Raw genomic sequence first — 27,747 nt, 5'->3', positions numbered from 1 at the left:
GGAACCCCAAATCTGCACCCCAAATACATAGGTAAGAGGGAATCTGAGAGTCTTCACTAAGCAAAACAGAGGGAATACAAATTGACTAGAGAAAAGACCATGGGATTACAGGGCATTTGACAGGACATCATGCTTCACTGCTTTCAAATCCTTATAATTTGAAATATGTCTCAGCAAGCAATTTGCTTCCCTCTGAAGAGGTGCAGGCAAATCAGCCCTTCCCGGAGAAGAGCCCAATGGCAGCTGTTAAGCAAACCCCTTCTCGAAGGGCTCCAAATAACTGAAGTGCTCAAACCATCTGATGCAAGGTCCTTGGGCAGAAAGTAGGCCATTCTGCTGTATGCGGGCTTCTGCTGCTGACCAAAGGTGCTTAGGTATCCTGGGACGGGCAGGTGGCTTCTGTGCTCTGGCTGCTGAATCAGTCAGCCCTTCTGGCTACTGTCCTCCCTTCAGGAGACTTGTACCCCCAGCCAGATGGAGGCCCTAGCCCCAGATCTTGCCAAGGCCATCCCTACCTGACTGATTTCAAACCTCCCCTTGGTAACCACTGGACTGTGAGATGATACAGCCTGAATACACACTGTCCCCAGCCACAGAGAACCCCCACAGTCCCTGAACACAACCATTCCTTTGCTCCAGCCATTCCCATTCCCACTGTCTGGATAGTCTTCCTTCTTTCTTTCTCCTCTCACCTCCATCTCCACATTTCAAACTCTTCTCTGTCCTTCAAAATCCAGCTCAGGTCTCAGCTCCTATAAGTAGCCTTCCCTGACATTGTTCCTCTCTCCCACCTACCCCAGTGGTGACAGCCTCCCCTGCAAATCACTCTAACCTCCATGGGAGCTGTCACGCCTCGTTCATCAAGTTTGAGTTCATGTAGGACTGTGCCATTTGAATGATGTTTGTTTCCTCTGAAAGGTTAATATATAACGGTGCATACTGTGCAGAGGTCTACCAGGGGTTATTTTTTGTATAACAAAAATTACTGTGGCCTGGAAATAGGTGGTTCCTTCTTTTTTATGTGAAATTTTTAATTCTTTCATTCTTTATTATTTATTCATTTGAGAGAGAGAAAGTGTGTGTGCATGCACAAGCTGGGGGTTAGGGGAGAGGGAGAGGAAGAAGCAGACTCTCCCCTGAGCAGAGAGCCCAATGTAGAGTTTGATCCCAGGACCTTGAGATCATGACCTCAGTCAAAGGCAGAAGCTTAATGAACTGAGCCATCCAGGTGCTCCAAATATAAAACTGAAAAACTCAAAAGGCCAAGTTTCAGGTGCCCAAGAGGTTGGTTATTTCTGTAGAGAGCAGATATGTGCTGCTGAGGGTTGGGCTCCAGAGTGTGTCCAGGTCCCAGGCTTTGCAGAAGATCCAGAGCTGGGGCACGGCTGGCGGAAGGGCCACTGTCCCAGCACTCAGCACTGTGGGACACAGACACTCCTTCAGGAGGTGCAGGCACACCCTCAAGATGATCATGACTTGTCCCTCTGCACCCACCAGCAGCACGTCCGCAGGCAGAGGGGAGGGCAGCTGCCTTCCAGGAGATGCAGCCTGCCGGAGCTACTGTGCCACATTTCAGAGAACCCCATGTTGTTGGAGGTAGGTCATTTTAAGACCGTGAAAGCTTTTCAAACACCCTGGGTGCTTGACCTTCTGCAGATGATTCTGTCATTTTATCTGCTACCAGCTGTGGGTAGGATGATTTACGGGTGCTGGGGCACACTCCCTGACCAGAGTGCTGAGATGAACGCAATTGGTCGCATCCATAGCACCACACGTTTCCCATATGTTATCATGTAATCCTCTTGGTGGCTGTGCAGGAGTGCTGAAGATGAGAAATCTGGAACTCAGAAAGATTAACTGGTTTGACTAAGGCTCTAGAGCTAGACGGGAGCTCAGGGAGAAGCTTTGCCAAAAAAAAAAAAAAAAAAAGAAGAAGAAGAAGAAGAAGAAGAAGAAGAAGCTTTGCCAACCATCCACTTTACAGATAAAGAGATCGAGGTCCCAAGAGAAACAATGATTTGCCCAAGGTCAAATCTGACCCTCCTTGGCTCAGCATCCTGTCCATAGTGCCAGAGAACATTTTACCAAATTTGGAAAGTGAATGGCAAAAGAAACACAAAGTTAGCCCAGAAGGACAAAGATGAAGTCTTGAAGAACCTTTGGGACCCCCACCCCCAGCCCAGCTCTCTGCTGGAACCTCTCATCATGTCCCTGACCACCCTCCTCTCTTTTGTAACAAATGCTGGTTTGTTTCTCAGATTAAGCAGAAACTGGTCTCACCCCTTCTACCACTGGTTCTGCTGTGCCTCCCAGTGCCACACACACAAACACACACATACACACAAAAAGAAAAAAAAAAAAAAACCAAAGCAAAGAACAGATCTGCATTCTCATTCACATGCTCTGATCCTTCAAACTTGCAATATGAGTAGGCTCTCCCTGGCCTTCCTTTCTACATGTCATTACATGTCATGAGTCCTTTCATCTGCTCCAGTGGTGACAGGTACAGAGAAACCACGACACCCCAATCCTCCTCTCCAGGGACAGTCCTAGCACTGACAAGGGTGTCCTGCCTGCTGTGCACACTGGCCCCACAACAAACCCTCACTGGGAACTGACCCCAATGCCAAACCTAGGTCTGGGCCCTGAAGTCACCATGGAAATAATACAGGATCGCTCTGCCCCGGAGGAAATAAGGTTTTATGGAAGAGATGGACAATAAGTAACTAAACAAGCCAGTCAACTAATGATGGCAGACTGCAGGGAAGAAAAAAAAAAAGGATACTACCATGGATCTGTCTTAGGAGAAAGGACCAACTTAAAACACTCTGAAGGGTCATTAAGCTGAGACCTGAAGGATGAGAGCCAGGCAGGCCGAGAGTAAGAGCAGGAGGTTTCTAGGCAGAGAGGAGAGGCCAGTGAGCACAAAGGTCCTGGGGCAGGAGCTGAATATAGCAAGCAGGGAGAGAGTGAGGGAAGAAAACCATATAGACTGTCAGGCAGGGTAAGGAGCTCTGACTTTACCCTGAGAACACCGACAAGCCACCTGAGATTACTTTGCATATGTGTGTGTAAGTGTAGCAAAATACACATAAAATTTAACATTTTAACCATTTTAAGTATATAATTTAGTGATAGTACATTCAAATGTTATGCAACCATCTCCTCTAGTTCCACAACATTTTCATCACCCAAAAAGAAACCCTGTACCCACTAAGCAGACACTTCTCATCCCGTCTCCAGCTACTGGCAACCACTACTCAGCTCTCTATCTCTCTGGATTTGCCTATTTTAGACATTTCCTATACACAGAATCATAAAATATGTGGCCTCCTGTATCTGGCTTCTTCTACTTAATGTGTTTTCAAGGTTCATCCATGTTGTAGCATGTATCAGTACTTCCATTCCTTTTCGTTGCTCAGTAATATGCTGTTGTATGGATACACTACATCTGTTCATCCATTCATCTGATGATGGACATTTGGGCTATGCTCACCTTTTGGCTCTTGTGGATAGTGGATACTATGAATATTTATGTACAAGTGTTTGTTTGAACATCTGTTATCAATTCTTTGGGGTAGATGCCCAGGAGTGAAATTGCTAGGGTCATATGAGTGGTCATATTTTTAACTTAGTGAGAAATTACTAAGACATTTTCCACGGTGGCTGCACCATTTTACACTCTTACTGGCAATGTTTGAGGGTTCTAATCTTCTATGTCCCTGTCAATGCTTACTTTCCATTGTTGCTGGGTTTTGGTCTTTGTTTTGATAATATCCATCCTAATGGGTGTGAAGTTTTATCTCATGTTCTGTCATTTTCTTAATGACTAACAATGTTGATTATCTTTCATGTGTTTATTAGCCGTTTGTAAATCTTTGAAGAGATGTCTATTCAAGTATTCTGTCCATTAATATCATGCATTCTAGACTCATCAAAAACATGTCTTACAAATATTCTCTCCAATTCTGTGGGTTGTCTTTTCCCTTTCTTTTTTTTTAATGAATTTTTAAAAGACTTTATTTATTTATTTATCTATCTATCTATCTATCTATCTATCTATTTATTTATTTATTTGTTTGTTTTTGAGAGATATAGAGAAAGAGAGAGAAAAAGAAAGAGAGAGAGGCAGAGACACAGGCAGAGGGAGAAGCAGGCTCCAAGCAGGGAGCCCAACGTGGGACTCAATCCCAAGTCTCCAGGATCATGCCCTGGGCTGAAGGCAGTGCTAAACCGCTGAGCCACCAGGGCTGCCTTCCCTTTCTTTCTTTCTTTCTTTCTTTCTTTCTTTCTTTCTTTCTTTCTTTCTTTCTTTCTTTCATCTTTCTTTCTTTCTTTTTTTTTTTAAGATTTTATTCATTTATTCATGAGAGACATGCAGAGAGAGGCAGAGACATAGGCAGAGGGAGAAGCAGGCTCCCTCTGGGGAACCCGATGCATCAGGGTATTGAACCCGATGGGACTCAATACCAGGACCCCAGGATCACAACCTGAGTAGAAGGCAGATAGATGCTCAAACATTGAGCCACCCAGATACCCCATCTTTTCCCTTTCTCAATAAGCATCCTTAGATGCACAAAAGTTTTAAATTTCAATAAAGTAATTTACATATATATATATATATTTTGTCTTTGGCTGCTTGTGTTTTTGGTGTTATATCTAAAAAACCATTGCCAAACCCAAGGTCACAAAGATTCACTCCTTTTTTTCCCCCTTAAAGTATTATGGTTTTAACCCTTATATTTTTAGGTCTTTAATGCATTTGAGTTTTTGTACATGGTGTGAGGTAGAAGTCCAACTTCATTCTTTTATATGTGAACACCCAGTCATCTCAGCATCATTTGTCGAAGAGACTATCTTTCCCCATTGAGTGACCTTGGTATCCTTGTTGAAAATCCATTGCCCATAGATTATGTTTATTTCTATACTCTCAGTTTTATTTCATTGATCTGTATGTCTATCCTCAGTCCAGTACCACACTGTTTTGATTGTTGTAGGTTTTTCCTTAAAGATTTATTTATTTTAGAGAAAGTACACTGAGGGGAGAGCAGAGGGAGAGGGAGAGAAACTCAAGCAGACTCTGTGCTGAGCTTGGAGCCTGATGCAGGGCTCGATCTCATGACCCTGAGATCATGATCAGAGACAAAACCAAGAGTTGGATGAACCACCCAGGCATCTGTTGATAGTTGCAGCTTTATAGTAAGTTTTAAAATTAGAGTTTTCTAACTTTGTTTTCATTTTCAAGGTTGTTTTGGCTATTTTGGGTTCCCTGGAATGATTTTTTTTTTTACTTCTAAGAAAAAAAGACCATTGGAATTTGGTATGGATCATACTGTATCTATACATTGCTTTGGGCAGCATTACCATCTTAATAATATTAAGTCTTCCAATCCATGAACACAAATGTCTTTCCATTTACTTAGGTCTTCTTTAACTTCATTCAGTAATTTTTTTTTCAGTTTTCAGTGAAGATTTCATGTCCTTGGTTAAATTTATTCCTCAGTATTTTATTATTTGTGATTATATTTAAACGGAATTGTTTTCTTCACTTCTTTTTTGGATTCTTCATTGTGAGTACAGAGAAATACCAGTGAGGGTTGTTGATCTTGTGCTGTGCAGCTTTGCTGAATTTGTTTATTAGCTTTATTTTTTTTTTATAAAGATTTTATTTATTTATGATAGTCACAGAGAGAGAGAGAGAGAGAGGCAGAGACACAGGCAGAGGGAGAAGCAGGCTCCATGCCCCGGGAGCCTGACGTGGGATTCGATCCTGCGTCTCCAGGATCGCGCCCTGGGCCAAAGGCAGGCGCCAAACCGCTGCGCCACCCAGGGATCCCTGTTTATTAGCTTTAATAGTTTTTTTTGTGTGTGTGTATTCTTAGAGATTTTCCATATATAGGATTTTGTCATCCTCTAATAGGAAGTTTTACTTCTTCCCTTCCAATTTTTCCTTTTGTTTCCTTTTCTTGTCTAGAACTTCCAGTATAGTATAGAATATCCATGGTAAAAAAAAAAAAAAAATCCATGGTGAAAATAGACATCCTTGTCTTGTTTCTGATCTTAGGGGAAAACTCTCAGTTTTGTTCTTTTTTTTTTTTTTTTTTTTACCATTGAATATGATGTTAGCTGTGGGGTTTTTCATAAATGTCTTTTATCACGTTGAGGAAGTTACACTTTAGTCTGAGTTTGCTGATGTTTTTATCATGAAAGGGTGTTGGATTTTGTCCTTTTTCTGCATCAGTTGAGATGATCATGTGAGGTTTTTTTTTCCCTTCAATCAATGTAGTCTAATATACTGATTGGTTTCTTACTTTGAACTGCCCTTGCATTCCTGGGATAAATCCCACTTGGTCATGGTGTATAATCCTTTTGATATGCTGTTGGATTTTGTTTGCTGATATTGTGTTGAGGAGTTTTACATCTATATTCATAAGAGATAATGGCCTATAGTCTTTTTTTATTTTCCCCCTGTGATGTCTTTGTTTGGCTTTGGTACAGGGCCAGACTCCCAGAGTAAGTTAGAAAGTGTTTCCCTCCTCTTCATATTTTGGAACAGTTTGAGAAGGATTGGCATTAATTCTTCTTTAAATGTTTAGTAGAGGGGCACCTGGATGGCTCAGTGGTTGAGCGTCTGCCTTTGGCTCAGGTTGTGATCCTGGGGTCCTGGGATCAAGTCCCACATCAGGCTTCCCGCAGGGAGTCTGCTTCCCTCTCTGCCCATGTCTCTGCCTCTTTCTGTGTCTCTCATGAATAAATAAATAAAAATCTTTTAAAAATGTTTAGTAGAATTCACCAGTGAAACTATCTGGTCCTGGACTTATCCTTGTTGGGAGATTTTTTAGGACTGATTCAATCTCTTTACTTATTATTTTCTATTTCTTCTTTAGTCAGTTTTGGTAATTTGTGTGTCTAGGAATTTGTCCATTTTATCTACGATGTCTAATTTGTTAGCATAAAATAGTTCATAGTATTGTTTTATAATCCTTTTTTATTTCTGTAGGATCAGTAGTAGTGTCCTCATTTTCATTTCTGATTTTAGTAATTGGAGTCTGATCTCTTTTTTTTCCTAATCAGTCTGGTAGAAGGTCTGCCAATGTTGTTGATTGTTTCAAAGAATCAACTTTTTTGGTTTCACTGATTTTTCTCTATTATTTTTCTATTCTCTATTTAATTTATCTCAACTCTATATTTATTGTTTCCTTTCTTCTGCTAGCTTTGGTTTAGTTTAGTCTCCTTAATCTAGTTTCTTAAGATGTAAGGTTTGGTTATTGAGATTTTGTCTTTTTATTTTTTTTAAACATTTTTTAAATTTATTTATGATAGTCATACAGAGAGAGAGAGAGGCAGAGACACAACAGGCAGAGGGAGAAGCAGGCTCCATGCACCGGGAGCCTGATGTGGGATTCGATCCCGGGTCTCCAGGATCGCGCCCTGGGCCAAAGGCAGGCTCCAAACCGCTGTGCCACCCAGGGATCCCCAGAGATTCTGTCTTTTTAAATGTATATTTTATAGGTATAAATTTCTCTCTGAACACTGCTCTTGCTGTATCCTATAAGTTTTGGTATGTTGTATTTTCATTTTCATTAAACTCAAAGTATTTTCTAATTTCCATTATGATTTTATATTTGAACCATGGGTCATTCAAGAGTGTTTTAATTTATACATATTGGTGAATTTTCTAGTGTTTCTTCTGTAATTGATTTCTAGCTTCATTTCACTGTAGTGAAATGAAAAAAAATACTTTTTGTGAAAACCTCACATGAAAAAAGATACTTTGTGTGATTTATGTGGCCTAACAGTGTATCATGGAGAATTTTCCACATGCATTTAAGAACAATGTATGTGGGGATGCCTGGGTGGCTCAGCAGTTGAGCATCTGCCTTTGGCTCAGGGCATGATCCCGGGGTCCCAGGATCGAGTCTCACATCAGGCTCCCTGCATGGAGCCTGCTTCTTCCTCTGCCTATGTCTCTGCCTCTCTCTGTATGTGTTTGTCTCTCATGAATAGATAAATAAAATCTTTTTTTAAAAAAAAGGAGAATGTATGTGTTCCACTGATGTTGGGTGAGTGTTCTGTATATGTCTGTTTTTTTTTTAATATTTTATTTATTTATTCATTATTCAGACACAGAGAGAGAGAGGGGCAGAAACATAGGCAGAGGGAGAAGCAGGCTCCATGCAGGGAGCCCGATGTGGGACTCAATCCCAGGACCCCAGGATCACATCCTGGGCTGAAGGCAGGCGCTAAACCACTGAGCCACCCAGGCGTCCCTGTATATGTCTGTTAAGTCTAGTTGATTTACAGCACCCAAGAGTTTAAGCAGTGCCAGTATATGATTAAATTCCCATTTTTTAACATGTCATTCTGCCTGTGGTTTGGAGAAGTGACTTCACAGGAAGAGAGTGAGGAGGTTGTTGCAGATGTCCTGGTAAGAGGAGATGGTGTCTGGACTGGTGGGAGGCAGAAAAGCTGGGGAGTAGCAGATGTTTTCAAGAAGTAGGTAGAGGTAGGAAGTAGGCTTTTTGCTAGAAGATACTTGGTCCACAGTCTAAGAAGGAACAGATAGGCCCCAGGATGACGTGCAGGGGGTCTTTCTGGAGTACTGTCTGTGCCCTTGACCTACCTTGGTCACTATCAGCCAGAGTCAGAGAACCACACCAGGCTATCTTCCTTCATTCAGGGTTGCCTGAAACTTACTCCATGTGAAACGTTGCAAACCACAACTCTCCAACAACAGCCTGAGAACAGTGGGAGAAGGGTGTTGCCTTGCAGAGAATGCTACCACAAGAAGAACTATTTTTCAAGAAACAATCAGCCTTTCTATAAAAGCACAGTATCTTCCTGAAGGCTTCTCTTTCACACACATTAGTTCATTTATATTTCAAAATACTCAAAGGAGAGGAATCCTACCATTTCTCATCAACATATAGCAAGTACTACCTTGAATTGTACCTGAATGTTTATCCTGTGTCCTTACCAAGCTAACCCTGGGGAACACAAGACATGTGCTGTGTCTCCAGCCCCTGACAACGCCAAGGGGTATGAAATGAAGCAAGGTGAGCCTGAGGCAACTTCTTTAGGGGTCCCAACCTCCCCTAGGGGAAGTCCAGGCTGAGCAATTCCTAGCACTGCCCAGCTGAGTTAACATTCACCGCAGAGGTTTCCATAGACCTCCAAACAGAAAGCACAGACTCTACTGGGGGTTTCACCATACCCCATGCCTGAAATGACCCCAACATCCTCCTTCAGTAGGAAATGGTGTGGTATCCTAGGGACCCCTTGCCAAGCTCAGCATCACTGTTGACACACCAGAGTCACACAAGTGCTGACCCCAAGGAAGAGTCACAAGGGGGAGGAGGGCAGGGCGATCCATGCTCCAAATGTGTGAGACCAAAAAAGAAGATCAGACTATATTCAATGACCTTCAGTGTGCACTGAGAAGCTACTGCTGAGTGAGACCCCAACACAATCCGACTAGGGATGGGGTTTGGCGGTTGATATCATAGCACCCCTCATCCTGCTTTGTGCTAGAGCTCCTTCCATGGGATTCACTGTCTCCCCAACCAGACTGTGTGCTAATCCTGGAGAGCAGAGGCTGTGAGAATACCTGGAGCCCTACCTTCCTAAAAGAACCCCACATGGGTCTGAGGAAACACACACCATTTTGTGTTAACCTCAGAAGAATCACAGCTTCTCAATCTGTCCTCCCTGTGTGTGTGTGGACCTAGTTTTCACCCATCAGAAACATTTGCTATCCCTCTGGGTGGACAAGGCTGTGGGAGGCAGGCATTCTCACACACTGCTACAGGCATCTGGTAGTACAACCCCTTTGGAGGACAGCTTGACAATCTCTCAGAATTACAAATGAACACACTCCTGTTAACCCAGCAATCCTGCCTTCTGGACTATATACTTCATTTATATTTCTGCAAAATTGAAATGAAATACAAGGTTACTCATTTCAACACAGTGTGTCATAGCAAAATAAACAATCTAAATGTTCATCAACAGGCTTTGAGTTAAATAAACTATGATACATCCATACAACAAAGTGCTATACTGTTGTAAAAACAAGGAGGAAACTTTCATGTACTGATAGGGAAAAAAATTCCAAGATATATTGTTAAATGGAAAGAAAGCAAGGTGGAACACTGCATTTATTTTAAAATAAGTACCAATTTTAATATATACGTAAAAGACACAAGGTAGCTCTGGTTGCTTCTAGGAGGGATGACAGGGTGGGTGGCTGGGAATGAGAGTCCAGGGCAGGCGTCACTGCATGTGCTTTGGAAACTGCTGCTTTATGAATCATATTAAGATATTACATATTAAGAAAATAACTGTATTAAAGTAAATAATTAAATGTCTTGCTCAGGATATCAGAGCTGGCCTTCCACCTCAACAAAGGCAGCAGCTCTGGCTTTTCAATTTCCAAAATAGGCCTGGGAGAAAGTCTGGTCCCAGGCACAGGTGTATAATCCTGGACTCCCACCCCTGCTGCTGCCTCTGGGTCTCACCCACTGCAGCATCTGAAGGGTCTGCTGAAGTCCAGAAACCAGACTTGTCCAAAGAGAGACACACACGGTCCTGCTCACTGAAAATATTTCTATCCCCAGAACTGCCAGCCAACCTTGACTACCTAAGCCTCTCACTGCTGAGGATACATGGAGCTGGGTGGGACGGGTGAACACATACCTCCACCTTCCAGGGTTGGTCTGGACTAGCCCGGGTCTCCTGGTCACCAACACCCCCAAACGCTTTCAATTCCCATTTTCTCCAGAACCATGACACTGCATGTATACCCGCTCACCAAGTGCTCACTACCTGAGTGGCTGCTCATCATGCGGACAGCCTTGGCCTTGGCCAGCTCCAGGGCGGTGATCCACTGTTGCCGCTCCACCTCCGAGCTGGCCTTGAGGTGGTAGGTCCTTGCCCCACTGGTCAGCACGATACCACAAGAGTCCTCCGTGTCAAAGTGCGCAGTGGACAGGTTGATGGTGCCACGGCAGGTGTGGGCCATTTCACCCTGATTTCTGTAGGATGTAAGAGAAAGTATGGGGTGAGGCTCCCAAACTCAATAGCTCTGACTAAAGAAAGCCTCAAGGCAAATCCTCAGAGTCTCAGACCCTTCAAGCTTGGAGAGACCCTGAAATGAAAGAAGGCAATGGCTGGGCTAACACAGTGTGAACTCATGACAGACACTGACCCTTTGCCAGTTACAAGATTATGGAGCTAACAGTACCAAAGTAAGGGGAAGCAGAGGTGACTGAGTGTGGGCCATTTCCAGCTCTGATCAATGTTTGAAAACGGAGACTGGATCTACTTAACTCCCTCCTTCACACACTCAAAGGAAATTGAGAACCCTCACAACATACCAAATCTCCTTCCATAGACTGTGTTGGAAAAGGAAGAGCCACTGGTCAGTATGTAACACTGCCAGTGACAGGAGCTCATTTGGCAATTCTGCTGTCTTTTGATGCTCCTTTATTTCTCCTAGCTCTTCCTCATCTGTTATCTTCTTGATTCTTCTAGAAGTTCTATTTTTTAAATATTTGCTTGTTTGTTTCTAGAGAGAGCGAGCAAGAGCACACAGGTGAGCAGGGGGAGTGGCAGAGGGAGAAGGAGAAGAGAATCTCAAGCAGACTCCCCACTGAGCATAGAGTCCAACGCAGGGCTCGATGTAGGGCTTGATCTCACAACCCTGAGATTATGACCTGAGCCAAAATCAAGAGTCAGATACTTAACTCACTGAGGCACCCTTCTTCTACCAGTTCTAAAGTCAAATGACTTGACAATAAGACATTCAGCTTTCATGTGAACAGTAGCCTCCTTTTCCGATTCTCTTCTGCTGTGGTTACATTCCTTAGAGAAGATGACATAGTTTATACCCGAGGAGAGGTCCAATTCATAGACGCTGACATATTCCACTTGAAGGAGACTCCTAATTTACAAAACTGGCAAAGTTGGGCATGCCTGTTGGAGGCTTTACCTTTTAGATCAAAGGATTTTTAGGCTAGAGACCGTTCAGGTATTTTATTATTATTATTATTCATGGGAGGCACAGAGAGAGAGAGAGAGAGAGAGAGGGGGGGGGGGGCAGAGACACAGGCAGAGGGAGAAGCAGGCTCCATGCAGGGAGCCCGACGTGGGACTTGATCCTGGGTCTCCAGGATCACGCCCTGGGCTGAAGGAGGCGCTAAACTGCTGAGCCACCGGGGCTGCCCTAGACTGTTCAGGTATTAACATTATAGTAATTATCCAAAAATGCCACTCTGGCTCAGCTGAAAAAGGAGGGGAGGATGACTGTTCTAGACAGAGGGAACCGAAGTGGCAAAGACCATGAGGCTAGGTGGAGTATATAGCTTTCAAAGAACAGGAAAAAGTTCCATGTGGCTGAAGCATTGAGAACAACAGAGTGAAGGAGAAAAAGATACAGCTAGAAAATTGTATAGGAACCAAATGTAATGCCTTGCAGATTATGCTAAAGATTTAGACTTTTTTTTTCTTTTTTTTAATTTTTTTTTTTTTACTTATGATAGTCACACAGAGAGAGAGGCAGAGACACAGGCAGAGAGAGAAACAGGCTCCATGCACCGGGAGCCCGACGTGGGATTCGATCCCGGGTCTCCAGGATCGCGCCCTGGGCCAAAGGCAGGCGCCAAACCGCTGCGCCACCCAGGGATCCCCTACTTTTTTTTCCTTTTAAAGATTTTATTTATTCATGAGAGACACGGTGGGGAGGGGCAGAGACACAGGCAGAGGGAGAAGGAGGCTCCATGCAGGGAGCCTTAAGTGGGACTCCATCCCAGGTCTCCAGGATCACACCCTGGGCTGAAGGTGGCGCTAAACTGCTGAACCCTAAATATTTAGACTTCTCTCAAACAAAAACAGTGGGCCTCCTGGGCCTAACGTCAAGAAAGAAGCAGGGGTGGCCAAGAATTATAGAAATTCCTATAGAAAATAGGGAAGAGAAGTACTTGGGGTGAGATGGGGATATGGAAGCCTGGCCACTGTATGGTATTAGGGTTGGGCTGGAAGTTACCCAATGGCTATTGCATTGGATTACAATCCATTGACTAAATAAATATCCCTGTGTCCATAGTCAAAGGGATAAATAAATCAGGGAGAAGGGACAGATCTTTCTTAATGAACATAAATGTGATCATAGAAATAGAAAATCATTGAATGCAATGTGGGATTCTGGATTGGATTATAAAAGTTTTTAAAAAGACATTAAAGAAAAACTTGTGAAATATGAATAAAGTTGGAGGTTTAGTTAATAGTATCTTACAACACTAATTTTCCACTTTTGATAATTGTACTTTGCTGAGATAAGATGTTAACATTTGGGGAAGCTAGATGAAGGGCATGTGAGAACTCTCTGTACCTGCAACTCTTCTATAAGTCTGTTATTTCTTTTTTCTATTCTTTTCTTTTTTTCTTCTTTTTGTTAGTAGATAACCCATTTATTATAAAAGTACACAACTCAGGAACAGTCAGATGGAAGAGATACATAGGATAAGGTTTAGGGAAGGATATGGAGTTTCCATCATCTCTGAGTGTGCCATGTCCCCAAATCTCCACATGTTCACCTACCTGGAAACTCTCCAAGCTGCAGTCTAAGTTACTTCAAAATTAAAAATAATCTTTTTTAGGGGAACCTGGGTGGTTCAGTGGCTGAGTGTCTGCCTTTGGCTCAGGTCATTATCCTGGGGTCCTGGGATCGAGTCTCTCACTGGGCTCCTGCATGGAGCCTACTTCTCCCTCTGCCTATGTCTCTGCCTCTCTTTCTGTGTCTCTCATGAATAAATAAAAAAATCTTTTTAAAAAATAATAATCTTTTTTAATGCTGCCATCACACTCTGCCCAGGGCTACAGCTGATATGAAATCTTGTGTCCAGAACCTGAACTCACTTGCCATCAGGCTCAGTGACAGAGTTGGAGATATTCCCAATGTCACTGAAGGACAGAAGCCCTAACTCAGCCCCCATCATAAAGCTTGGTTCTGGACAAGGCTCTCCACAGAGTGAGGTAAAGGCACTCTAAAAATCACTAGAAAAAGAGGAGTAGAGTGGTGGGTAAGGCTCAGAGAGGGAGGGAGGATCTCCCAGTGAAGATAAACTGAAAACCAAAACTCAAACCTAAGAAGAAAATTAATGCTAACAAAGAAAACAACAAAGTCAAATGCTCAGCAGATGAATCACTTCAGACAAAATGGATCAGAATAATATTTTTAAATGAACATAAATAGGCTTAATATTATTAAAGATGAAGGAAAAACATCAATAAAGAGCAATTATTTGTGAAACAAAAGCTGGTAGGGATGCCTGGGTAGCTCAATGGTTGAGAGTCTGCCTTTGGCTCAGGGTGTGATCCCCAAGTCCTGGGGTTGAGTCCCACACTGGGCTTCCTGCATGGAGCCTGCTTCTCCCTTTACCTATGTCTCTGCCTTTCTCTCTGTGTCTCTAATGAATAAAGAAATAAAATCTAAAAAAAAAAAAAAAAAAAAAAAACCTGGTTAAAATGAAACAAGAACAGGTAGGTATGAAAAGTAACCAGAGAATTTCAGCAAATGAAAATATAGTAGATGACTTGAGATTAATTTTTCAGTTTTTGTTCTGTATCAGAAGAAATTATATAGGGGCACATATGAATTTAGGAATTAAACACCCATTAAAATCATTAAATACATTTGCTTGTCTTAGAATTTAACTATGTTCTTTTTTCTTTCATTTAGATGTTTTGTGGTTAGTCCCTGCTCCACCAGTAGCCAAAGTGATATTTTTTTTGTTCTGTTATTCAGTTTTTTAAAATTTCAATGCCTTCAAAGTAAGTTCCAAAAGTATCTAAAATTCAGGACATTTCCTAAAATTCTGGTTGTTTTTTGGGAGTGGTGCACCTACCCATGTTGTATATAAGAGTTTTTGTTTCTCCCATTGTGCGTCCTGGCTAATGCAACCCTTCTATGAGAGCTGACCCTTCCAGGGCCACCGAACATCCCAGATAGTGGAAAAGTTAAAGCCCCACTCATAGAAAACTGTGTACTTGGGTCTGTAAGTTGCAGTGGCAACTCCTGTCCTACCTTCCCTGGATGGGAACTTTAGAAGTGTAAAGCAACCCAGAACCATCTATTCTCATCAATCCCTGGGCACCTTCAGTGCCTCAAGACAAACTAGGCTATGTCCTAGGGCCTGCCAGTTATGTCAGAGCTCATATCCAGCACACATGATCATTTATCTTCTGCCAGTTTTTAAAAGAAACATGTTTTGTGGCATTACTTTACATTTGGTGGATATTTTAAGTATTTAGAACAAGACAAAATATGGAACACCTTGTAAACTTAACCATAAGAGAGCTTACCATAACTAATACCCTTCTAAGTGAATCACACTGACTCTCAGCCAAATAACATTCAGCAGTTCTGATGGCCAATGTCCTTGCCAGAGATGAGACCATGATACCAGTTATCAGAACTTAGAAGCCTGTAATAGTGAAATAGCACGTCCTAAACACTAACTAAGCTGTAATAGTTAATGTAGCACTTTGGCTAGTGACTAACCCACCTGTATTGGGTACAAAACTTGTACACCAGAGTCCCCTCACCACCTCCTCTATTATCTCTCTTGGAACCCCATTTGGCTTGAGTCGCTCCTCCATTTCTGGGCTTGGCAGGGACGCTGAATCTCAGAGTATGAGATCTGGCTTCCTGATTGCCCATCGAGAGACCAGATTTTTGTAACCCACTAATGTGAAAAGGTTAACACCTCACAGGCTGAACAATGACCAGTGGGAAGTGGGAAATAGATGGGAAGCAGGCAGGTAAATACTCCTCACTTTTCCCCTCAGTGGACTTTTCTAAAGTATGTTTTATCTTTGCAAACCTTCTGGAGAAGTCCATGAGCCTAGAGAACATGAGTAGTCTATGACCCTTGAGTTTGCTGTGAAGTGTTAGCCACCTCAATAAAGTTTCACATTACTTTGGATCTTTGCCTTGCCTTTCTTTAGGTTTTGGCCTCCACATCACCAACGCTCATCTTGCTGAGTGTCCAGCTTGCCAGCAGGAGGGATTGACACAAAACCTCCATGGCATGACCCCCTCCTTGGGGAGAACAAGATAGCCACCAACTAGATCAGATCACTTTCACCTTGTGTGTGTGGACAGGGCAGGGGTCGGGTATTGAGTGATTTTTCCTTACTGGAATCCATGTGTTTTCTGGTAATGGTGTTGCCTTCAGCAGCACTATGGTCCGGTTATTGAATCCTCATTCACTGGCCTGGATTCTTATATGACACAGCCTCAAAGTCACCATTTCAACTGAGAAAGTGAAACAATGACTCCTGACTGGAGTTCACTGATCTCACTGTGAACCCTATTGTCACTCAGGAGCAGCCAACCTGACAGAAGAATGGAATGGCCTATTGAAGGCTCAGCTTGGGAGCACCTGGGTGGCTCAGTGGTTGAGGATTTACCTTTGACTCAGGTGATTCCGGGGGAATCGAGTTCTGTATCAGGCTCTCCACAGGAAGCCTGCTTCTCCCTCTGCCTATGTCTTTGCCTTTCTCTGTGTGTCTCTCATGAATAAATAAATAAAATCTTATAAAAAGAAAAAAAAAAGAAGGCTCAGCTGGGGCATCTACTGAGGAGATGTCTTATGGGATTGACCATCTAACCTCCAGGATGAAGCATATGCCTTGAACTGACAGCTGATATCTGGTGCTGTGTCCTATATAATTACAGAAGATGTGTCCCCGTGAGCCCTGCTCACCATTACTCATAGTGACACCTTGCAAAGTTAGTGCTTCCTATCAGCTGGGCTCAGCTGGTTTAGAGGTTCTGCTTCCAGGAAAAGGGGAAGCACAACACAATAAGGCATGCATTAAATCAGAAGCTGATGATGCCCTCTGGCCACTTTCTGCCCCTTGTAACAGCGACCAACAGACCAAGAAGAGAATAACAATACTGCTGGGGTTACTGATGCTAACCACCATGAAGAGTTAGGTTAGTAGCACATATGGGGATGGGAGGGGAATGCCTGGAATTGATCTGAGGGGAGTCCCTGAGGACTTTCTTAACACTTCCATGTCTGGCAGTGGCTATTAATAGGCAAGGCAACAAGGAAGTTGCCAGAGTGCTAGTAGAGAGCAAAGAGGATCTAGAACAGGTGGTGGAGGAGGAAGATAATGAATATCCATTACAGTGTCAGGACAGACAGGACAGCAGTGAATGAGCTTGTGTCGTGGCCTTCTTGCTTCCCTCTGCCAGGTAACCCCAGCAGGCCACCAGGAAGGGGCATCTGTAACTGCTCAGATTTGCACCTCCCCTCCCAGGGAAGGGGTAAAGATGTCTTCATTCTCTTAGGAGAATGGGGGTTCCCACATTGTAGTAGGAGAGCTGACACCATGGGAGGGCATGAGTGGACCTGAGTAGCACAAGGTGTGGAGCGTATTGGACACAAACCTTTGTGCACCTTCTCAGGTTCCCTTGGCCACCTCCTTCCCTGTCTCTCTCTGTCGCTACCTCAACCTTGCCTGATTGTCCCTCTACTTCTGGACTTTTGTGAAATGTTTTGTAGGAAACAGAAGGTGGAAGCAAAAGGGGCGCAGATCAATTCCCCCTCCACTCTTTCTTCTGCAGACTGCTCAGAGGTATGTTTTCTCCTTGCATATCTTCTGGAGATGTCCCTATGGCAGGCCTCCTGTATCTCTCTGCAGCTCACCTGTCCACTTCCCATTTCTACCTCTCCCCCCTGGGATTGCGCCTTGTACATAAAGTGTCAGATCTTGGGTGCCTGGGTGGCTCAACTGGTTAAGTGATCAGCTCTTGCCTTCAACTCAGGTCATAATCTCATGGGTGGTGGGATCAAGCCCCTCATCAGGCTCTGAACCCAGAGGGGAGTCTGCCTGGGGATTCTCTCCCTCTGCCCCTCCCCCTACTCGTGCTCTCTCATTCCCTCTCTCTCTAAGGTAAAAAATCAATCTTAAAAAAAAGAAAGAAAACACAAAGTGTCAGCTCTTTAATCCTTGCCTTGGTCTATGTTTTCTAGAACCTTCATAAAAAATAGGCAAATAATAATAATAATAATAATAATAATAATAATAATAACTGACAAGCAGCAAATTCAGATCAAGATCCACAGAAAGACAAAGGCTACTAATTTAGAGCAAAGCACTTAGCCTTGTGTGTGACTTTCATTCAATGCTAGCTCAAGCTGAGTCTGATTCATTAGCAAAGTCTGCTCCAATCTTCCAAACCCAAATTCAGTAGTACTTCCTATGGGTCACTATATATAGGAATTGTGCTAGAAATTGGAGAGGGGGTAAATATAAAGATAAATAAAACACATTTTCTGGTCTCAAAGAACATTCCATTTTGTGAAAGAGACAGGCCTGTAAATGGCAAGCTACTATTTTAATAGGCAGAGGAAAATAAATTCAAAATGGAGTATTCACTTTAGGAAAATTCATTGAGTTGTATACTTATAATTACCTACTTTTCTCCATGTATGTTACACACATATAGTATGTTGTGTGTTACAGATACAACCGTTGTCAAAAAAAAGTTTTATTTTATTTTTTTTAAATTCATGAGAGACAGAGAAGAGGCAGAGACACAGGCAGAGGGAGAAGCAGGCTCCCTGTAGGGACTCGATCCCAGGACCCCAGGATCATGACCCGAGCCAAAGGCAGCTGCTCAACCACTGAGCTACCCAAGCATCCCAAAAGTTTGTTTCAAAAACAAACTAAAAATGGAAGAATAGGTTGCCGGTGGTGGGAGCTCAGAAAACAGGACGACCCCTTCTGTCCTAGGGGGATCAAGAAGGTACACTGGAACAGAATTTCAAACAATGAGGGGACTCTGCCCAGGCAAAGGCTAGAAGGAGGGTCAGACCAACCCAGAACAGTGATGTGGGTGGAGGGTGTGGCTCTAGGAAAGTTTCAGGATCCAAGGCAGCCAAAGAAGTCCAGACATGGCCTGGCTTGATAATGGGTATTATGAGTTAAACTCTATTGACCAGGAAGATATGTTGAAATTCTAATCCTCAGTACCTGCAAATGTGACCTTATTTGGAAATATGGTCTTTGAGGTTATAATCAGTTTAAGATGAAGTAATTAGGGTAGGCCCTAATCCAGTATGACTGGTGTCCCTATAAGAGGAGGAAGAAAAACACAGAGACACAAGGCAGCAGAGATGGGAGTGATGTATCTACAAGCCAAGGAACACCAAGGATTACTGGCAAACATCAGAAGCTAGCCAGGCCTGGAACAGAACCTCCCCTAGAGGCTTCAGAGAGAGTGTAACTCTGCTAATCCCTTGATTTTGGACTTCTAGCCTCCAGGACTGTGAGACAATAAATTTCTGCTGTATTAAGTCACCCAGTTTATGGTGCATTATCACAGTATCCCTAGGACACTAAACATGATGGCTGAACAGATAGATGAGCACAGGAATGGCCTTCTAGAAGCTGCCATGTCTGGCAGCTGGTTTATTCCTACGTATCAATCATGGGACTGCATTTCAACTCTCCATCCAGTCCCTACCTAGAACAGTCTGTCACCACAGCACCCATATCACTCCTCTTTTTTTTTTTTTAAGATTTTATTTATTTATTCATGAGAGAGAGAGAGAGAGAGGCAGAGAGAGAAGTAGGCTCCATGCAGGGAGCCCGACGTGGGACTTGATCCAGGGTCTCCAGGATCACGCCCAGGGCGAAAGGCAGGCGCCCAACCGCTGAGCCACCCAGGGATTCCCCATATCGCTCCTCTTGTTCCTAGAGCAGGTCTGTCCCAGAACTACCCATTGCAGTTCAGAGCTTTTCCATTTTCCTATACCACTGAGGCTGGAGCACCCAAAATGGCCTTCAGCAAAGATTCTAAGGTTCAGGTTTCACCAATGACATGCATTAACACAAGATTTAAATGTAGAAGTAAGTTAAGAGGGAAGTGAGCAGAAGAAAAGTTATCCATTGTGGTGTCAGGGACTCTGACAGAGGGAGCAGGCTTTTTAGCCATCGGCTTCCCAATTCTGTGGCTCCCTACAGCAGCATCTGCTGCTTCCAGCAGAGCTAGTGAGAGTCTGAGGACCTACAATGCTCCTTTCAGCTAGCAGCTGCTCCTCCAGCCTTCCCAGGGACTAGGAAGCTACCTCACTCCTGACAGCACAGCCTTTAGGCTAACACTAGCCAGAGTCATTTCTGGTATGCTCAGCTGAGTTCTGGCCAAGGCACCTTCCCAGAGGCTACATCATCTCAGAATGAATACCCGTGACTGCAATCAAGATTGCAGATCTTGTGATGTGTGCTGATATGTGCTGCCTGAGATCTCTGGCAACCAAGGCACACACAGGCCAATTCTATGCATTCGCAGAGGGTTTTGTTTTGTTTTGTTTTGCAGAGGTTTTAAAATCTGGATCTAGAGATGCAAAATGGATAGCCAAAAACCCAATTTAAACATAGGCAAAAGATTTGAACAGATACTTCACAAAAGATGATCTCCAACTGGCTAAATGAACATATGAAAAAGTGTTCAACTTCATCAGTGATCAGTAAACATACGTATGCATCATGATCCAACAGTTCCACTCCTATGGACTTCCCCATTAGGGACGTATGTATACTTGTGGTTATTAAAAGACATGTCCTGGAATGTCTGCAGTACTCTTCCTAAAAGCCCAAAACTGTACCAACCCGTATATCCATCATGGATATGGATATGGATATTCAATGGATAAACAACTGGTGGCTTATCCATGTGATGACTTATCCAAATGGCGGAGTGTTATACAGCAATGCAAATAAATGCATAAGAACATACACAAACAAGCTGGAAGAACCTTACAAATACAATGCTGAGCAGAAGAAGCCAGACACAAAGAAAATGTATTGTGAGACTCTACTTAGAGAGAAAATACAGTAACAGGCAAAACTGAGCTCTGTGATAAGAAATCAAGGCAGCAGTTGTCTGTGGGAAGCAATGACTGGAGGGGACAAGTGGGAGGCTCCTGGGAGTGGGGAATGGTCATGTTTTACTTCTTCTCTTTACAGGAGAATCGGCTATTCACTGTGTTCATTTTGGGAACATCCCCTGTATACTTACCTGCCACTTGTCTCTATGCATATCCAACTTCATTAAAACTTAACATTAAAAAGAACAGGGATGGGGGATTCTTTAATGGCAGTAGAGGCAGCAGTGACTCTGCTGAAGCAATGAATCAAAGTTCTCAAGGGCAGCAGAGGTAGCAGAACCCCAGGAGCATCAACATCCAGTGCCCAGGTGGCAATGTCCTCTCCAGGACATGACTTTGGTCTGCCAAAAGTGGCTGCCCAGCCTGCCTTGTTCTCGCCCCCCTCTGACAGCTCTGTCCTCCTGCCTTTTCAGAAATCCTATGAGCTCCTATACATCCTTTTTTGCTTAAAATATCCAGAGCTGGGTTTCTATTGTTCTTGACTGAGAACCTGCTAGTACAGGTGGACAGTGGCCACAGAAGGGATATGAGAGGGCAGTGAAGAGAGTCATACAAGAGACATAGGCAGGAGAAACAGTAGATTTTGGTTCTTGTACCTCTCCGGACACAAGGATGTTGTTAGGACCTGTCCAGGTCTAAGTAACAAAGCTCAGGCTATTCGTTCTATCTACCACATCCTGAGGGCTTACCTTAGAAGTGTCTCACATAGATTAGCCACTTAAGATATGATAGGAAAGGCAGGAATGTTACCTTTCTGGAATGTTACCTTCCAGATGCAGAGGCTGAAAGGCTTGGCTATGTGGGCAGCTCACTGCAGGTCCCACAGAGGACCAAGCCACTAGAGCCAGGCCCATCCATCCACCTGCAGCCCTGTCTCTTACCCACGGGAGTGCATGGACACGTCCCCACGCTTCATTTCTATTTTCAAAAGTCATCAGAGCTGGGATCCCTGGGTGGCGCAGCGGTTTAGCGCCTGCCTTTGGCCCAGGGCGTGATCCTGGAGACCCGGGATCGAATCCCACGTTGGGCTCCCGGTGCAGGGAGCCTGCTTCTCCCTCTGCCTATGTCTCTGCCTCTCTCTCTCTCTCTGTGTGACTATCATAAAAAAAAAAAAGTCATCAGAGCTGGTTAAATAGCACCATCCAGAAAATGCTCAATATGGCAACCGTCAGAAGTGGCCAATCGAACAGAAGCATCTACTGCATGGATGAGACTATCACCACAAGACCTGACACTGTTTCACTTGGCTTCTGGCCTCATTCTTTTCCATTTAAAGCTTCCCTTGAGAAATGTGAAATAATTGTTGCTGCAAATTCTATAGGAAGGACATTTCTAATGCAGTTTTTTTAATAAAAAAGGAGACTTGGGAGCATTCTCCAAATACTGAAACTCACATCACTACATGTTTACACAAATAGATGGTGACAGAGAGCAATTTATAAAAGGCCAGCACATTTCTCCATACAACTTACATCTAGATAGTACTTCACTTTCCACAGGAGACTGTCACCAACACGATTCCTTCAATCCTCATAAGAACCCATAAAGTGGGCAAATATTTAAGCAAATGTTGATTTGCTTAGCAAATATTTATCAAGTATATTCCAAATGGCAGGCACCTGCAGGAGGGAATTAGCCTCATTTTACAATCAAGAAAGGAGAAGAGGCCAGGAAAAGGTAAATCATGTCCAGGAAAAGGTAAATCATGTGCCCTCATCCATAAAACTGGTAAACAATAAAGTCAACTGGAACTGGGTATCTCTGCCACCAACATAGGGCTCTTTCCATGGAGAATCCTAAGGTATCCATCCAGGAAATGCTTTATTCTGGTCATTACTTCTGTTTGTCGCTTGCAAGTGAACACATAAGTTCCATGAGACAGAACTGGCCTATCTTGTCCTTACCTGGCTCAGAGCTGATGCATGGTGAGAACTCAGAGGTGGTGGGCTGGCTGCGAGAATTCATGCATGAGTGTTACACAAGCAGGGAGACAAACCCAGGGAGATGATCCAGCCCCAGCGCCACCTGAAGCCCTGCCAACCTCACACATTTAAGGTGGAACAGCAGGATAACAACACCTCACCCTTCCACATCACTCACTGAAAATTAACAAGACTCTTTTTGTGGTTCCACCAAAATGTCAAAATACCATGTACCACCCATCAATGACTAAGGTGGTTCCTAAGATTCTTAAATGGAAACCCTGTCACAGAATATTAGACAAATGCTTTAGATCTCATATTTAGACTAAAATGCCTCATCAGGTAGAAAATGGATGAACACGTCACTTTTGCTGCCAATGCAGTAACAATAAGCCACAACGTTTTTCCAAGTTATTTACCCTTTTAAATTGTGAGGCTGGTCAGGCGAAAGCTGACCTGGACTTCACTGAAAAGAATGTCAAGTCCTCTCCAGCTTGCCTCCTCAATCTCCTTCAAAGCCACCCTCTACACTGCAGCTGTTCCGCTCAGCCCTGCACTAGGCCACGGTTATCCCTCACTCAGACACACCCATAGTCTCCTCATCAGCCTCTGCCACTCCCCTGTGGCAGAGCTACCTTTTTCTAAAACTTCATTCTGAATCTGTCAATATACTGCGTTAAACCCTTCGACAACTCTCCTATTCCTTCAGGACTAGGAGTCAAAGTCCTTGCTCCTGAATATGACTTACCAGCTCTTCCTGAATAGAAATCTACTGTTTCTCCTGCCTGTGTCTCTTGTAAGACTCTCTTCACTGCCCTCTCTGCCCTCTGACATCCCTTCTGTGGCCACTGTCCACCTGTACTAGCAGGTTCTCAGTCAAGAACAATAGAAACCCAGCTCTGGATATTTTAAGCAAAAAAGGATATATAGGAGCTCATAGGATTTCTGAAAAGGCAGGAGGATAGAGCTGTCAGAGGGGGACGAGAACAAGGCAGGCTGGACAGCCACTTTTGGCAGACCAAAGTCATGTCCTGGAGAGGACATTGCCACCTGGGCACTGGATGTTGATGCTCCCAGGGCTCTGCTACCTCTGCTGCCCTTGAGAACTAGTCATTGCTGCCTCTACTGCCATGAAAGAATCCCCCATCCCTGTTCTTTTAAATGTTAAGTTTTAACGCACTTTGATATATAAAGTGGCACAACATTTTTCAAAGGCTGAAAGGAAAGAAGTGCCAACCCAGAATCCAGTGAAAATACCCTCTAGGAATGATGGAAAAGGACATTCTGAAATGAAGGAAAACAAAGAGAACTTGTCACCAGCATATCTACCTTAAAACAATGGCAAAAGAAAGATTCTCTAAAAAGAAAGGAAATGATAAAAAGAAAGAATCTTAGAACATCAGGAAGGAAGAAAGAACATTAAACAAATTTATGGCTTAAGACAATAGATATTCCTTCTCTTGAGTTTTCTAAATTATATTTGATGGTTGAAGCAAAAATTTAAACACTGTATGATGTGGTATGATGTGGTTCTACATGTATGTAGAAGAATATTTAAGACTACTAGACTATAAATGGGGGCAGGTAAAGGAACTTAGAGGGAAGTAAATTTTCTATACTTCATTGAAATTGGTTAAATGACATCAGCAGATCTGATAAGTTATGTATATATAATGTAATATATGAAGAATCACTAAAAATGTTATCCAAAGAGATACTCAAAGCACTGTAGAATTAAATACAGTCATCATATGACCCAGATTCCACTCCCAGATATATAACCGAGAGAAATGAAAATATATGTCCCCACAAAAACTTGTACACAAACTTTTACAACAGTATTACACATAAAAGGTGGAAATAATCCACATATCCATAGGTAGATGAATGAACCCCCAAAATAGTATATTATACAATGGAATCATTCCTACACTGGAATATTATTTAGCCATAAAAGGAACAAAGTACTGGTCTATGCTACAACTTGGATAAACCTTGAATACTATGCTAAGTGAAAGAAGCCAGTCACAAAAGTCCACATACCATATGACTTCATTCATACAAAAGTCCATGCTAGGGAAACATATAGAGGCAGAAAGTATATGAGTGGTTGCTTAGGGCTAGGGGAAGATTTGGAGGGAGAGGGATGGGCAGAGTAGTGATAGCTAAAGGATATGGGGTTTCCTTTGGAGGTAATGAAAATGTTATAAAATTGACTGTGATGGTTGCACATATCTGTGAATATATTAAAAACCATTAGTTGTATACTTTAAGTGAGTTATTTGCACAGTATGTAGATCATATCTTAAAGGTCAGAACAAGAATAACAACTGCAATACATTGAAAGGCTTCAAGTCAAGAAATGTATAATTATACTAAAAAATAAGTCATTAGTAACCCTGGAGAGATACTAAAAGTCCAACTCATTTGTCTGATAACTGGTGAATAAAGGAAAGCATAGAACATTTTCCCTACCATTTATATTTTAGCAAAACTATTGGGTAACCAAATGGTTAGATGAGGGGAAATTTCTCTTTATAGAATTATTTTCACTAATAACTACAAAAGGAATGATAGAATATCATTTTGTAGCCTGTACTGAACTAATGGGTCTAGGAAATTGTCCACGGTAGCTGCTAGTGTGTGTGTGTGTGTGTGTGTGTGTGTGCAAGAGAGAGAGAGAGAGAATCAGACAACATGCATACCCTTTCAATATACCTATGAATCATTTTGCCAATATAACTGAATCTTACTCTGAATCTCTAGCTGTCAGTTTATAGGAAATAAAGGAAATAGAAGAGTATCATAAGCAACATTATGGAGATGTAATCAGCGAATTCCAGTCTGTGGCAAACTACAGAACAAATGACCTAGTTTCTTCAACCAATAAATTGCAAAAGGAAAAAAAGGGAGAAAGAGAATCTGTAAATCAAAAGAGACGGGGGAGTTCCTTCCCCTTTTCCAGGCAGTGCTCAGCCATGGGGACTCAGCACAACCAGCAGCATCAGGGCAGCCAGGCCTTGAGGCAAAGAGGTATGGCTGGCATCAAAGATGAGCAACACTAAGGTCAAGAAAATTCAGTGAGCATGACTGGGTGTGAAGGAACAGACGGAACTTGGTCAGCATGGCTGAGAGAGTAGTTTCATACCTGAAATTGAGCAAATATTTAAATATATTGAGGATAGTGGGAGCCAGAGCTCTTTTTGTCAGAGTTTGAAGTAGGAAAAATGGAAGGAGAGAGTGAGAAAAAAACTATCTCTATCCACCGAGAGAGCCAGAAGCAATGATGTCCCAGTGACAATGAGTATACCCAGCATCCAGAACTGGGCTTCTAGATATCATTTCCCACTAAAAGGGATGGGGTTCATTACAGAAATGCACATTCCAGTATAAGACAAACCAAGAATATTTTGTTGTGGGCTGACTGGGTGGCTCAGCGATTGAGCATCTGCCTTCGGCTCACAGGATCCAGCATGGAGTCCTGCATTGGGCTCCCTGCGGGCAGCCTGCTTCTCCCTCTGCCTATGTCTCTGCCTCTTTCTCTGTGTGTCTCTCATGAATAAATAAATGAATCTTTTAAAAAAAGAATATCTTGTTGTGCCAAAAGTAAGGAAATGTTCAGAGTGATGGGTAATGTCAAAAGTATACAGGAGCCAATTTAAAACGACTCCTCCTACCCAAAGCTGGGAAAATTTGAGTAGCAATATAAATGAGAGTTACTGTTAATAACCCACTGGATGAGACAAAAATCTATGAGGTCATATTGATATGAATAGATGAACAGATAATTAAATAAAAAGCTCCTTTTATAGTACAATGCCTTCTGATAAATGTGAAAGGAATGGTGTAAAAAGAAATATCGCCAACTGGCAACTATCAAAACAATAACTTATTTGATTCAGCCAAGAATAACCAAAAGGTACTAAAAACCAGTGGGATTTGTTAAAGAATTGTGTTTTACCTAGCCTCAAAGTGTCTCCCCATAAAATACATTCTAATTTAATTATTAATTAATTATCACATTAGTTATATTCTAGTTTTATTCTGGGGTTATTCCAAGTATCTAAATTATAATTTAATTCTAATCAATTATTTGCTGGTTCTAATTAATTGTTTATAATTCCAATTAATTATTAATTCTGATTACTTACTTATTAATTCATTGGTTCTGATCAATTACTTATTAATAATTATAAGTCAACTTTACAGTGGAGAAATCTGGCAATAAACACCATCTTAATCAAATGATAAAAGTTACACCACTACTAGCAAGACTAATCAACATCCTGTGCCTCCTGATACGATGCACTGTGAAGGACATGGTAGTATATCCTGCAGTATTCCTGCCACAAATGTAGGACCTGAATCTAAACATAAGGGAACACTAGGCAATCCTAAACTGAGGCACAATCCACAAAGTAACTGGCATATATTTATCAAAAATTTCCAGGTCATAAAAAACAAGGAAAAATGGGGGAACTGTTCCAGACTGAAACTAAAGGGGTAAGACAACCAAATGCGATCAACAATCCTGAATTGGCTCTTGTACCTCTAAAGGACATAATTGAGACAACTGGAAAAATCTGGATGGCATCCATGGATTAGATGATAGTATTTTTTTAAAAGATTTTATTTATTTATTTATGAGAAACACAGAGACAGAGGGAGAAGCAGACTCCCTGTAAGGAGCCTAATGTGGGATCACGCCCTGAGCTGAAGGTAGATGCTCAACCACTGAGCCACCCAGGCATCCCTAGATGATAGCATTGTATCAATGTTTACACTGCGGATATAGGAGAATGCCCTTGTTTTAAGGAATACACACTGAAGCACTAAGTGTAATAGGCATCATGTCTGAAACT

General features: G+C 42.6%; 1 protein-coding gene across 4 annotated transcripts in view; it reads right to left on the bottom strand.

Moving 5' to 3' along the window:
- The window catches only part of OSBP2 (oxysterol binding protein 2), a 192,502-nt gene that overhangs the window by 130,977 nt on the left and 33,778 nt on the right, over positions 1 to 27,747 (bottom strand). For all 4 annotated transcript variants that reach the window (XM_077874334.1, XM_077874333.1, XM_077874331.1 and 1 more), the window contains one exon: positions 10,825 to 11,033. In XM_077874334.1, the coding sequence (XP_077730460.1) occupies positions 10,825 to 11,033 (209 nt within the window). The remainder of the gene's footprint in view (positions 1 to 10,824; positions 11,034 to 27,747) is intronic.

Source organism: Canis aureus, chromosome 27 (genome assembly GCF_053574225.1).
Source record: "Canis aureus isolate CA01 chromosome 27, VMU_Caureus_v.1.0, whole genome shotgun sequence".
Lineage (NCBI taxonomy): Eukaryota > Metazoa > Chordata > Mammalia > Carnivora > Canidae > Canis > Canis aureus.
Note: the sequence above shows the minus strand (reverse complement) of the source record. Positions and strands in the feature narration are given on the sequence as shown.